This window comes from Ornithodoros turicata, chromosome 7 (genome assembly GCF_037126465.1).
Source record: "Ornithodoros turicata isolate Travis chromosome 7, ASM3712646v1, whole genome shotgun sequence".
NCBI classification, from domain to species: domain Eukaryota; kingdom Metazoa; phylum Arthropoda; class Arachnida; order Ixodida; family Argasidae; genus Ornithodoros; species Ornithodoros turicata.
The window spans coordinates 7465930-7480755 of NC_088207.1; the positions used below are offsets into that span (position 1 = coordinate 7465930).

Sequence of the window (14826 nt, forward strand, 5' to 3'; positions counted from 1 at the left end):
AAAAATATTCGAGATAACCGATATTTCGAGATAAGCGAGTTCAAGTTAACGAGGGTTTACTGTATGTATGTTTAGCACAAACAGTAGCCAATATATAGAGTTATGCCAACTCTGGAGAAATTACTTTCCCTTCAGCGGTGCCGGTGAAGGATTTTGATTTGATGTCTAGCAAGTTGCCTTTGAATAGCTTTGCATAGTTGAAGAATGCAGAGGGTTAGGTCAAGGTCCACTTGACAGAAGTAAGAACAAAAATATAAAACACTGAAGCATTCCTTTAATGGTTACAAGCTTTCATGCAGTGGAATGCATTTCGTCAGGTACCTCACCTGACGGGCGCCTGACAGGTACATCACCGTACCTTTGCCTGACGAAATGCAACCCACTGCATGAGAGCTTGTAACCATTAAAGGAAAGCTTCAGTGTTTTATATTTTTGTTGTTACTTCTAGCTTTGCATGGCTAAGACTCTTAAATGCGGCCCAAGCCAGGCTCCTCTTCCCAGGCAGGACATACAAACTCCAGCAAAGAAGCTAAAGGACGTTCATGGCAAAGTTGAGGCATACCAATGTGTTTGTCTGTGGATGTTCAGAAACAATTACAGCCTCATCTGTGTAACATGCCACTGTCTGACAGCAAATTTTGAAATTGTAAGTTTAGACTCACCTGAAAAGCAGGAAACAATACCCCGTAAAACTAAAGAGTAGGAGCTTCCCACAGAAGAATTTTCCTCTCTCTTGTGAACGTTAATGCCAGAAAAATTACAGTAAGGCCGTGCAAACTTTGCAAACTTTTAGTGCAAAAGGCAAGCATCGTAAAATTTGCACAAATCGATTCGATATTCGGCATTTTCCCCCAACAAAGTAGTACGACACAAGCAGTACGCCGCTGAAAATGCATGTTTGTTGTGAGCGCAAAAACATTTTATCTCACTCTAAATTGACACAGGTTCGCGTGAAAAGTTTTCCAAGGCCAACATATCCACCGATACCACGTGAGGCTCTGCACCTTGTGAGATGGACAATTTCGTCATCTGCTCGTTATCCAGTGCTGTAGTAATAATGATTCTCAGCATCGGAACTGTTGTAATTGTCCACTAGAACACGCCTCATCCACGGGTAACTTATCAACCCGTGTTTGGGTGGCTACACGCAAGTCGGCTGACCCACATTTTAAAGCCATGGTACTTCACAGTGAGATTTTTGCACCAGTACAGAATTCGTCCAACTCGTGCAACTTTGGGTCAAGCCATGTGTATTTCCTCATCAAAACACATCCTGGAACCGCAACATGCCATTGTGGCACCCACAGCAAACCAGAAGAAAACTTGAGTGTGAGAGAATGATGTGAACAGGGAGCAACCTCCTCCATTTCTCTTGAAAGGCTAAGGCTCTTGAAAATGCCACCGCAATTTGTTTTAGGCGAACAAAAATGCAATCTTGCTTTTCAATTTTCACGCTTTTTACTGGTCGCTGGGAGAACTCTGATCGCTATACTCCAGCAAATGTTTCTACAGCGATGATTATATCGATATCTTGTTTACATGCACTTCAATGGGTGAGCCAACGGTAACCCGCAATTTGATCATAATATCGGAGTTATCGTTATATCTAAGATCATAATAAATGGGCTCGAACCAGTACTACTTTGCTTAACGTGGCGCTGTTACAAGTCTTCACATGAGAACGTCAATGACACGCACAAATTCACTTTTGTTTCCCGATACCTTTCTTTTCAAACTATCGTTTGCTTCTCAACACTTTGTTCAGGTGCTCGTCACAAGGTTGCTCAGTGCTGGGCATTGTTTTGGCCACGTGGCCTCGAACTGGTATGGAAACTCGAGTATCCAGTCTTCAGCAGTTTTCTTGCTGTGACCAATTCTTACACTCCAGAACGCATTCCTACTGATCGTATTCAATGAACACGTGAATGGGCGCAACAGGCACAGAACAGCTGGATACCACGTGTGCCTCCATGTGACGCCTTACTGTCTCAGCTCCTCTTTCCTCTGATAGTCCCTCCCTCTCTCACGTTACCCAAGTCGTGCGACATGGTTCCATGTCGGGTGACAATGAGCCGACTCGGGAGAAATTGGGTAAGACCCAATTCACTAGCTGTGCGATTTTGGGGTAAATTCGGGGCAGAATCAGGTAAAGCCCCCAAAAACCTCATACCCTAACTATAGTACATTCATGATCTCTGTTGTGACCATCGTGAATTTCGCTATAAATGAGTGAAATGCTATGCCAAACTTACAGTGTCTGTATCACCAGCGACAGTGCTGGCCACATCTGAATCTTCATCGTCCATTGCCTCAAAGCCATCTTCCTCTTCCATGTCATCTTCCTCGCTATCTCCTTCATTGTCACTTTTTTCGTCCACGATCCAGCAAGCTTGATACGATGAAGTGCCTTTGGGAACCTTCTTAACTATTTTCTTCTCTCGCGTTTCTTCTTCTAGAATGAGAAACAGACATCATTGCTTGGCATGTCTGCTTACATTATGATCCCTCCACATTATGCAGAGATGGGCAGTACCTACTTTTTAGCAGTTTAGCTAACTACTCCATGAAATCGTACTTTAACTACTCGTCTAGCATCATCTTAGCGGGAGTAGTTACAACTGCTCTGCATTTACTGTAGGGGTGTGCGAATATTCGAATTCTCGAATCGAATCGAATATCAAACGCTCGAACTAATCGATTCGCGAATCGAATATCCAATGTTCGAATTTTCAAATCTTCGACTATTCCACGAGTATGAAAGACACAACCCGAAAGTGGGCTTCACCCGATGCTTCCGTGCGTGACGTGAAGCTTGCTTTACGAAATTGCCCTAGCTGCAGGACCAACACAGGCAAGATGGTGTTTAGTTTGAGATAACGTTATCCAAAGTTAGTTTTGTAGACATCGTCTGTGGAAGGGGTGGCGCCCCTCCCACATGCAGTTTAGTGGTGCCGACGAGGGACTTTGACTTGATGTCTGTGAGGTTGCCTTTAAATAGTTGAGACTCTTGAATAATGAGTACAGCCCACTAACAAGAAGGGTGACCTTTCCTAAAAATGATGTCCTTTACGTCTAAAATTTCAGTAGTGGAACTTCCTAGGGCGAGTGCAAAGAAACTAAAGGGTGTTCATGGCAAAGCTGAGGCAGGATGCCAATTTGTTTGTTTCACAAATGGCCTGTGGTTGTCTGAAGCAATTACACCCTTGTCCATGTAACATGCTACTACCTGACATAAAATTTTGAAATGAAGGTAACCACTCCAGTACTCCAGTAAGTGTAGGCTCACCCGAAAAGCAGGAAGTACTCTCATGTAAAATTATAGAGTAGGGGCTTTAAACAGAGGAATTGCATGTCTTTCTTTTGACAGTTAATGCCAGAAAAATTACACTAAAGCCATGGGCTACAAAATGGAAACTTTTAGTGCGAAAGTCACATACTGTAAGTTTTGCACAAATATTCGATTCGGTATTCAGAATTTTTTTCTCCGATTCGATTCGATATTCGATTCGACTTATAATATTCGGATTCGCACACCCCTAATTTACTGTAATGTAGTTTAACCGAATTTTTAACTTCCCTGCAGAGCCGTAGCGAGGCAAGTTTGCGCCCAGGCCTGGGTAAATCTGAAGATATCGGGTTTTACCCGAATTCTTGAAAATTTGTTCGGGGGGGCACTATCGCGAAAAATCGGGTTTAACCCAAAAACGAAGTACCCTACTTATACCCCTGACATACGGGCAGCCCAAAGGCCGTTCCAGAGAAGGATACCCTTCCGGACGGCATTTGCATTGCGTGATACACAATAAAGGAGAGACTCCCCTTTCACAAGCGGGTCTTTCTGAAAGAGGAGATTGCTTATCTCTTTGACAGGCAAAAAGGCATAGATTAGACAAGGATTAGAACGAGGCAACTGGAACTAAGAATGCGCGACTTGAAGATTTTAATTATTTAATGGATGAAGTTAGAAAGTCTGGTTGCAGCTCATTTAATAATTGCGGTTTAAGAAGACTTCACAGTATTCTCAAGACACATTTCAGATGGCGCTACTGAGCGAAAGGGTGACCACGCAACCTCCTTTCAGCAAGATGTCCCTCAAAGCAGTAAAGGACCCCCATCTGAAAGGAGTTCTGGCTAGGCTGTGTATCAGGGGTGTTATACTGGTGCAAGGTGTAGAGAAGGATAAGAGCACTACCTTCAGCTGCAGCAAGTTCTTCAGGTGTGGGCCATGTTTGTTCCCCATCCATGGCATCTGGCTCAATTTCTGTCTGCAGTGACTGTTGCCGCAGAGGGTCGGCTCTTTCCAAAACTTTCTCCTGTTCTGTATCGTCTGCCATGTCCTTTGGTTCCTATGCAGAAATGAATGTCCCTGTCATGTGCTATATTCATCCAAAACTGGAGCAATTTTATGCCAGAAACACAGAGCATGGCATGCACTTGTAGAGAGTGAACCGTTCAGCTTGTTGGTGTTGCATATTCGTGTAGGCGACGGAGATACGGTAAATTTTTTAGCATGAACTGAGAATGAAAGAGATCACCACAACCATTCTGTACCAACAAAACTATTACTGTAGGAAGTGTTTTCATTTTTTTTTTTGCACAGAACGTTTTTTTACTTGCTCCTTCAAAATCATGAATCCAGGTTCCCGGGAATAACTACAGTCCTATAGTGTGGAAAGCATTCATCACGCGACACAAAGTTGTGGCTCCCTTGATTCTTTCCAATCTGTAGAATGCCAGCAGCTTTAGCTAGATGCAAAATACTGTATAACCCTGCTTCAAATGATGCTGTCTCAGTGGCCTCTCTCGAAGGATTGGCAGTCCAGTACATGCAGGGCACCCATTGGTGCACTCGGCTCGAAATACTTTAGCACCAACATCTCAACCAAACAGTTTGTTGCCCTGAACGAGTACTGTTGAGAACTACAAATGTCAAGTACTAGCCAATTTCCACATGACCTGTATTACCCGACTCACAGGTTCTCAAAGGTCATCGTGTCAGGTAGGTTACAAGTGCGAGAAGGTGTAGACCGTGTTGGTTCGTACGTAGAAACTTGATGACGCAATGCGACAGAGACATGGTCCATGTATGCCCTCTGTCTGTGTCTCCATCACATTGCCTCATCATGTTCTAAGGTAGGTTAGCGGCTTTTTTTTAGAGAGTGCTGGGGAGAGAAAAGGGATTGACATAGAATACTGCAATTCCCTTGCACAACGAATGCGCCGGAACGCACCATTCATGCAATGTCATATAACCTACTATGTATTGACTTCAGAAAGATGGGTTAAAACCGAGCACTATGAGAAGCCTGTTTCGCAAATTTACCAGTACTCGTGAATCACTTTTCCAGTCAATTTTGGTTAAAACACGAAAATATTTACCACACAGAAAAAAACAAACAGAGAAACACTTCTAAACCATTTAAAGTGTTCTTGGGGTTACCTACAGGATGACTTCATCTCTACTAGACCAACCTTCGTTTGTTCTGACGCTGAGTTGTGTCCATTTTTGAACGTTGGTTGCTGTGCTACACACAATTTTCTGAGTATAATTGCGATTTCTTCGTTCTTGGGGATGCTTGGCTATTCCATTGAGAAGACTGCCCGTTTGGCCTTTGGATCATAACCCACCTCTCACCCCCAGTAAATGACCCTCGACATGAATGTTGAGTCGTTCAAAACTTTCTCACGAAGGTCCCGACAGAGCTCAACACAATGCTCCTTCCGTTCGGTGGTCAGGAACCTCTGCACAAATTTTCCCACAGTGCCGCACATGCCTAAAACAGATGAGGCTGATGTGAGCGACGACTGCACTGTGCCATATGATACGTCGATGATGTCAGCAATGTCCTGAATGGATGTAGAGGAGGTGGTATTCCCCTACATGAGTCCTGACCAGCGATGATGGAATGTCCCAGCGGGCAGATGGTCGTGGCCTCACGCTAGGACGGTGCCGGTAGAACTGCCGTGCCAGCGCCGTAGCGCGTGGCAGCAGAGGCACGTCTTCGTCATCACACACGGGCCGCCACATCACTCCCCCCCTCAGACGCGGAGCGGTGTAGAGCTGGCGGTTGAGATTCCGCGTCGATACAGGAAGAGGAGGAAGACGGGCGACACGCAGTACAGGGACGGCTGGTCTTGCGTCTTGTGATGAGTGGGCAGGAGTGGCGGGCCGGGAGGGTTCCAGGGGCGGGCCAAAGCGGAGAGCATGCATGTAGGCCGAAGTGATAAGAGAGTGGGGCGACAGAACCGCGACCGGTTCGTGAGCGTTGAGCTCGTAGTGTTGTCACCACGGAGAGTGCCGGGGAGGACCATCGTGAAGCACGTGGAGACCGGGAGTAAAACTCACTGTGGCCTCCGTGCGTGACCCCGGTGGAACGTTGGTCCCGGTGCCCCTTGACCGCAATTGGATGGACTGGACTGCCACTATGTTGCACAGAAGCCTGGTGGGAAGGCGAGGCGGGCAGGGTTCCTTGACCGCTGGCGTAGCAGATGCGGGTGGCGCGGTCGACAGCGGCATACCGCGACCGGTACAGGAGCGTGATGCTCGGGAAGGTGCCGCTGGTGGTAGCCTGAGGAGTGCCATCGTGAAGCGTGTGGCGACGTGACGCAGAGTGCGAGACCATGGCGACGTGATCTGGGTAGATGGGTAAGGTGGGTAGGACCATGGTGTGGCGCGGTCGGGCGTTGCGATGAGTGGAGCCGCAATGGCCTTCCGCAAGCGTAGCAGATGCGGGTGGGGCGGTCGACAGCGGCGTACCGCGACCGGTACAGGAGCGTGATGCTCGGGAAGGTGCCGCTGGTGGAAGTCCGAGGAGTGCCATCACGAAGCGTGTGGCGACGTGACGTGGAGTGTGGGACCATTGCGACGTGAGCTGGGTAGATGGGTACAAGCACGGTATTTCGCGGCCGGGCGTTGGGATGAGTAGAGCCGCGGTGAATTGACGTCGTCGCCTAGCGGTTCCTCGGTAGAACGTTGCACCGTACCTTCGGAGGTGGGCTTGCAGTAATTTGGGATGGTGCTTGGCCGAATTATGCCGAACATGGTGTTCGTTGTTCGGGTCACCAAATGTAGAGGAGGTGGTATTCCCCTACATGAGTCCTGACCGGCGATGATGGAATGTCCCAGCGGGCAGGTGGTCGTGGCCTCACGCTAGGACGGTGCCGGTAGAACGGCCGTGCCAGCGCCGTAGCGCGTGGCAGCAGAGGCACGTCTTCGTCATCACACACGGGCCGCCACATGGTCCTTCTACGGTCCTCATGCACAAGTTCCCTTATCACGTTGATGTTTTGGGGGGTTGTGCTCATGAATGGCCTCTCTGGCCACATTTTCCAACAATGTTTTGCCTCCCTTGAAGCGCGAGTGCCACTCAAAACACAATGCACGACTCATTGCCATAAGCCTGCTGGATCATCTCAAACGTCTGTTGTGATATGGGGAGTATGACGCAGAATTTTGATGTTTGCATCCGTTCCAGTTTGCAGTCCATACTGAAATCGCAACAGTTCGTGTGCATGTGTGCACAAAAGTGTGTGCGGCACAGCAACCAATATCCAAAAATGGACGCAACTCGGAATGAAAACAAAGGAAGGTCATTGACATCAACTGTTGTGTGCCTGTCTCGCGGTGCCATCTTTCATCGTGTTGCAGAACTAGTCTCGGAACTTTTCGATTACATCTTGTACAAATGAGTTGTTTCAAAAACAGATCCACCTTTTTAAACAAAGACAGCTACTTCACCTTCTTTGTTGTCGCTCAAGTCGCACTGTGATATAAAACCACAAACTATCATTATCAACCTTCTACATTCTTAGGGTTGTCACCAGGCCGGTATCGTACCGGCACGACCGGTTATTTGGTCGCTCTGCCGGTTGCCGGTAGGAAGGTGATACCGGCAGCCTTTTGCCGGTATTTGCGGCTCAAGACTTTCATAGGGGCTTTTGCTCTGTTTTCCCTCCAACATTTCACTACAGATTGAATAAATCGAGAGCACAGACCCAACTCCGCAGTCACCAGTCGTTTTCTTAGTTATTCATTATTATTATCATTGTTATTCGTTAAGTCTTGTGTTCGGAAGGGACAAGAGCAGTGTTTGTGCAAAGCTGTTGGTGGTTGTGTCGAGCCAGATAGAACTTAGGCCGTATACAGCCTACAAATCCGCCTACAAAGAAGGGTTTGTCTGCGTCGATGCGTTTTTCAAAGTAAGTGTTAGTTCAATCCGGTTGCTCCAATGCGATCCAGTGTAGCGTTCATGCTTGTTTATAGCAATTTCTAACATAAATGATCCAGCCACACACAGGAACATGTTTCCTCATATTATCTTGAGAGAGCACGCTCGCTCTTTTTCTCTTTCTCTCTCTCTCTCTCTGCGCTTGTCCAACCCTCGCCCACTTTCCCGTGAGCATTTCCTCCTTTCCCTCTATTCCACCTCCTCTCCCTCAGCCGGTATTTTTCACTACGAAGGGTGGCAACCCTATACATTCTGCACTTTACTGTTGCACTTTGTGGTTACCTTAACATAGTTATTGTTGCTCTGTGGAATGCTCACGAGATACTTTCTTCTGTGACAACTGCACGAGTAACCTAGAATGCCTACATCTTTAAGCGTACAAAAGACGTGCCAGATACATGCATGGGATGTACCATACAGGTAACAAATTGTTGCCCTCAAATTCCCTGACGTTTCCAAATTTGTAATGACTGTTTCAAGCAAATTCCTCACCAGAGAAAGAAAGTAGTACATACTTCTATCGACAGTCGGCGGTCAAAGCCAGACGTTTTCAAATTTCAAAAGTCGTTTTTATGATTCCCCCTTCGTTTTCAAGTGAGATATTTCACAACTGTATTCTGTTCGTGTAAATGATTGTGGGAATACCACAAGCTTGAAATCCATTTGGTTGTGAAGACTCCCTTTATGAGAACCAATCATTTTCGTGCAGTAGAGACACCTCATACTGTGCTTCATTTATGAATGACCCTCGTTCTTTTAGTTCCAAGGTAACTTTTAGTGAGGCTGCCTTACTTTTCTGCCTCTGAGCTTGCCGTATTGGTGAACTGTTACTCGCAGCAATGTTGCTGCAGCGTGGCCACTCAACCACATTGATCGGCTCTCCCAATTCGCTATGTATCGTACTGGAACTCGTGATTTTCCCTGACTGCAGCTGCTTTTTTGGCAACTTCCCTAACAATCCCGACTTTTCCAGCCGCATCAAAATTCCCTGATGGTTACCAGTTTTCCAGATTGGTAGACACCCTGAGGCGTTAACGTGTGACCGATCATATGAGACAATGTCCTCAGAGATACGAGATTAGCTATTTCACCTTGTTTTGCCGTGTTCTTGCCACCAGAGGGTGAGGGTCATTTGCCGAATCAATCTGAGACATCTGAAAATTTCCATAGCCTGGGATATGCAGCAATGAGTTAACGCTTAGTGTCCTTCCCCGGATATAACCAGAGAGTTTGAGCGTTCCCAAGTACTCCTGCGAATTAAAGACATAATCATTAAGACACCGTTCGCGTAGTACAAATACACCTTGTAAAGGCCAAGCTCCATGGGGCAAATATGCTGCGAAAAAGCGGCAAACTTTGCCCGGCATAAGACACCCTGCGCCAGATGTAAAAAATCTCAGCGTTCAAGTCAACTGCGGATTAACGCAAGGCCGGCCAATCAGAGCGCACTTTCGCTACGATTTTGCGCCACCTACGTCTCGCTGCCTTGCCTGCTCTCCTGAGTCATCTGCTCGCTTCCTAGCCTACTGCACCGCTAGAACCCCAGGCTTTTTTTTTTCATTTCATTTTCATTTCGTTTATTTTCATTTCGAGTAGAAATGTGGACCAGCCGCAAAGGGGAAAGGTCCCTGACTAGGCGGCTGGCACCTTCACTGCCAGGAAACACCTTTAGCAGTATTGAATATGCTTTTTTTGTGGATAATTGTTGCATTTAGTTGTAAAATTTGTGACATTAAGTGCATTTTTTGGAACGGCTGATTTCACTAAGCTCTCACTTTGTACTCTAGCAACAGTGACATTGGAGCAAGGCTCTTCGACACCATCCGCTGGTTTTTCATCGCATGGAGCTGGTGCCAGCGAACAAACTGGCGGCGAAACACACACGGCAGTCCACGGCATGAACTTTGTCACAAAAAAATTTGCTCCGTGAATGTTGGCCTTAAGATTAGTACAGAGATGCAGTGTTTGCTGAGAGTGGAACAATCTATATCACCTCGTTCCCATTCGGATGGAACTGAATGTCTTCTGCTAGAAGGTGCGGCCGAGCATCTCTGTAGAAAACTTCTCGCTTCTTCTGGTCCGCGATGTGTCGAAGCAATATAATGCCGTCTTCCTGCTTGTCCACCGTGTAGACCTTGTCATCGGGAAACCTGCAGAAAATTATATTTTATCCAGTTCAGCAGAACAAGCTGGCTCTACAATGAGTGCAAGTGCATGGTGTCACATTCTGCATGTATACAGTCAAACCTCGATCTGCAAACAACGAACGCTTCTCGGAAAATCGTTCACAAAATGAGGGAACTCATAAATCGAGGTCTTCAATGACTAGAAGAATACAACTGATTTCTTTCCAAACTGTTCATAAAGCGAGGGAATTCACAAGTCTAACGTTCATAAAGAGCACTGCAATTCACACGTAGGTACGATAGAATAGGAATATGAATACATTGTATTGCTACTGTTTAAGCCAAAAACAATGTTTTAAATAGATTGTGAGGCAGTTGAGGCACGTTATCTGCGATGCGCATTATCAGGCGAATGTATTACGGTAACCAAATGCCATAAATGTCTAAACTATCCAGTTGAAGCAAGAGTCTCAGCTCGGGACCCACTGATAAGTTGAGCAGAGACTGGGCCAGTATAAACTCCAGACCCTGTTCAAATAATAGGCAACACACAGCCTGAGGCTCATGTCATGATCTGTGTTCACTGGATTGCTGGATCTTCCACTTTTTAACGTATCATACTTTGAGCACCCAGCTTTTAGCGAATTTGTGAAATTTCCTGGAAATGGCCATGCCTCACGGAACCTGCTGTTTCCTTCAGAATCGTCCATTTTTTTGCAGAATATTCAATATCTTACTGAATTCTGTAAGGATTCCAATCAATCTGCAACATTTTTGTGGGCTAAACCTGGTCAGTTGCAACTGCAATGCCTGACAACACTGATAATCCCAGCACTTAAATGACTGAATGTGAGACAACAAAAGGAAATTTAATGACAGCAACGCCCAGAGAGAGGGTGACAAAGTTTGAATCGGGTTTTCTTTCTGCACTGAAAACTTACGAAAGGCTGGGAAAGCACATCGGATGAGTCAGTACGTGATATTGGGAGAATGCCACACTTTTTTTTTTCTCTTGTTTCTCTTGCCCGCCAATTTGTAAATCCCAATTCGTAGAAAAGCTAGGGGCTTTTGTCATACTGCACTGCAGTAGCAAGTGCGGTTCTATTACAACCTTTTTGTCTAGGCCGTCGTCTGTAATAAGCCGCTCTTTCATCCTTCAGCTCGGTTTTATTAATAGTGTTCCAAGATTACTCATCCTTTCTAGGTTTTTTCATTTTGATACCTCTGAATTTAGCTATATTTCTTCTTCCACACTTCTTCCTCTGCAAATTTGTGCTATGGTACAAAGAAACAACTGAAGATTTGGACAGAGTAGTTTTTCTTTCAGCCCACCTCAAACAAAAGGTTCCACTACTGCATCTGCTACTTCTAGTATGAAGCAAGTCCATTTGTAATCTCATGAACTGCATAATGTGAGACCAAGCCCAACAGACACCACTGGGTGGCCACAAATCTCGATAGGATTGTGAACTTTCTTTTCTTCTTCTTTAACCCACTTTGGCAGACAAAATAAATGATGTACGTAGGACAAAGTTAATTTTAATGCCAGTATTAGAGAAAGGAGGAGCTTGACCTCACCTTGACTGAAGAGCTTTCATCAACTGTTTTTTCGCATCAGAACGCTGCTTGACTGGAATATCATCCAGACCCTAAGAGGGAAGTTTATCTAAATGAGTACACATATGCACATCTGGAAATGTTTGCAATTCTGATCTCACACTGTCTCGTTGACAAAAAAAAGAATAAGCAAATGTTAATACTATGCTACAAAATGCGGTATATTAACAAAAAGAAGAAAGGAGCTTTGTAAACTTTGCAAGAAGAAAAAATTTTCACCAACGAAACTCTTGTCTCTGTGCATAGTCCTGATGCTGAAGATTGTTTTTTTTATAGTCTGTGCACTCCAAACGTCACGCTGGCACATCAAAACAATTTTAGTTGGCTCGGATTTTAAATAAACTCGCAGTTGGCCTTCACACAGGGGCTTGTGACAGATCACAGAGAAGCAACGCATACGTTAAACTTGTGGGACAATGAAAGGTTGGGCTTCAGGACCTAGGTCGCACGCACACATAATTATGTATAAGTATTCAGTTTCACACTCTCAGAACAGAACTTCACTGTGTAGCACAATCCTAGCCAACCGTCATCCCGAATGACATCGTTCTCTTCCGTGATTTGTTGAAAACACATTTGTTGAAAACACAAAATGGGTGCACCCATTTTGTGACAATTACATAACACAACGCTGCATTATGTGGAACATGGATACATCCTGTTAAAGAAGGCTTTGTTGGCTTGAGTGAATATAATGCTGAGTTTGCACACAGTGTAAATGGTGAACATGGAGGAGTGGCATTATTTATCAGAGAGGATTTGTCACACATTGTTAAGCCAGAGTTATCACTCCAAGCCACATGTCGCATGTTGAGTTTGGGAAGATTGAGACTCCGTTGATCACGATGAATTCGAACTTTATTGCTTTCTGGACTACATCTGTTCCGTAAGAAGGGATATGCCCGGCTGGCGCATCAGAGTGAACGCATCGCGTGATCCCCGAAACCAGAGAAGACGCGCTTCCCCGCGATACATGATCTTCTCGCGCCAAAGCGGCGCCGTCGCACCTGGCTGAATCATACACCATGCAACAATACACAACATCGCAAAAGCATTTTTGTTGAAGTTTCAAAATGCCCAATGTCAACTTCTACCTTTTCCCAATAATCCCTTAATAATGGGTGTAGTTTAGAGATCACCTCAATATTGTGTGTCTTCATTTCTTAACAAATCAGAGAAAATTTTTCATGGACTCAAGATGGCCAGGCTGAACATTGTGATTATGGGCGACATTAATACTGATTTGTTGAAAAGTGATTCCTTGTCAACATACAACCAGGTATTGTGTTCTTGTGGCTTTTCTCAACTTATCACCGAAGCAACAAGGGTTACTGATTATTGTGGAAGTGGAACACTCTTAGATCATATTATTATAAATCTAAATCAGGATTGTATAACTTCGGGAATGCTTCCATGTGGTATTACTGACCACGACCTCGTATTTTTAACTGATGAGCGAAGTTCGCAGATATCTTCAAAGACTTTTTTTCAAAATTGATTATCATGCTGTCGAAAGACATCTTAGATGCCAGCAATACAATCTCGACAGTTTTTTGTCACTTCCAGATAAATTCAACTTTTAACGACTTTTTAACGACTCTAACTGACATTTTAGCTCGTCATACAATGAACGGACAATTGAGCAAGAGATCTACGATTAAGCAGCCGTGGATAACTAAAGCTCTCCTAAAAAGTATTAAACATAAAAATGATCTATACCAGAAGAGTCGTTTAAATCCTTCCAACTCTAAACTAAAAACACGTGCAAGGTCGTGCTCAGAAATGCTGGCCTACTTTCAAAAACATACTACTGAGTTCTCCAGTGATGGCAAGAAGATTTGGGATGTGATAAATCTTGCAACTAACTGGCAAAAAAAGCGCAACACCATATTATAGGTACATGACAAACACTCTAAAGAGATTCATGATGCGACAATGTCCAACAGATACTTTTGTGACCTTCCTTCTCATAATCCCTTACCTCACAGCTCCCCATTACAGAGTTTCGTTCTGCCTCTTTCTCCCAACGCGTCGGACACAGTTTTCCTAACATTAACCGATGCTTGTGAGTCTGAACAAGTAATAAGGAGCCTTAAGATTACACGGTCCACTGGTTTTGATAAAATATCGTCAGAATTTATTAAGTGCTTCGCAGGTTATCTGTCACCACATGTAACTGTTCTTGTCAATGAGATGTTCGAAACAGGAGTGTATCCGTCTGAACTAAAGATAGCAAAGGTTGCTCCTGTGTTTAAGAAAGGTAATGGGTTAAAGACTGAAAATTCTAGGCCCATTGCAATACTTCCAGTTTTTAGCAAAGTCGTGGAAACCTCATTATTGAAACATTTACGACATTTTTTTCCAATACCAAAGATTATTGACGCGATTACAGATGGGGTTTAGTAAGGGCACGTCGACAGAACTTGCTCTTGTGAATGCGACCCAAGAAATACCACACAATATTGATTGAAAGCTTTTTCATATGGGAATTTTTATCGACTTGAGAAAAGCATTCAATTTACCGGATTAGTGTATTAATAGGCCAACTGTCGAGGTACGGGATAAGAGGCATTGCGTGGTCTCCACTAAAAGGCTATCTAACCGACAGATACCAATATGTACACGTGGGAGATGCAAGGTCACAAATGTTGCCGTGGTAACCGAGGTACTACAAGGATCAGTTCTGGGTCTGTATCCTTCCTTGGCATATAATAATGATTTGCCTGAGCATTTACAGTCTATCTGTATCCTATATGCCGATGATACTAACATTTTTGTAGAAGCGAGAGAAATGGAGTCACCTATTTCTAAAGCAAAGATAAGCATAAGAGGCATTGCATGGTCTCCACTAAAAA

General features: G+C 44.7%; 1 protein-coding gene across 1 annotated transcript in view; it reads right to left on the bottom strand.

The window, feature by feature from the left end:
• The window catches only part of LOC135400181 (pre-rRNA-processing protein TSR1 homolog), an 83395-nt gene that overhangs the window by 35068 nt on the left and 33501 nt on the right, over positions 1 to 14826 (bottom strand). Inside the window, exons 7-11 of the mRNA XM_064631919.1 lie at positions 11933 to 12003; positions 10222 to 10378; positions 9320 to 9478; positions 4193 to 4346; positions 2253 to 2452 (exon numbers count right to left, since the gene is read on the bottom strand). Of these exons, the coding sequence (XP_064487989.1) occupies positions 2253 to 2452; positions 4193 to 4346; positions 9320 to 9478; positions 10222 to 10378; positions 11933 to 12003 (741 nt within the window). The remainder of the gene's footprint in view (positions 1 to 2252; positions 2453 to 4192; positions 4347 to 9319; positions 9479 to 10221; positions 10379 to 11932; positions 12004 to 14826) is intronic.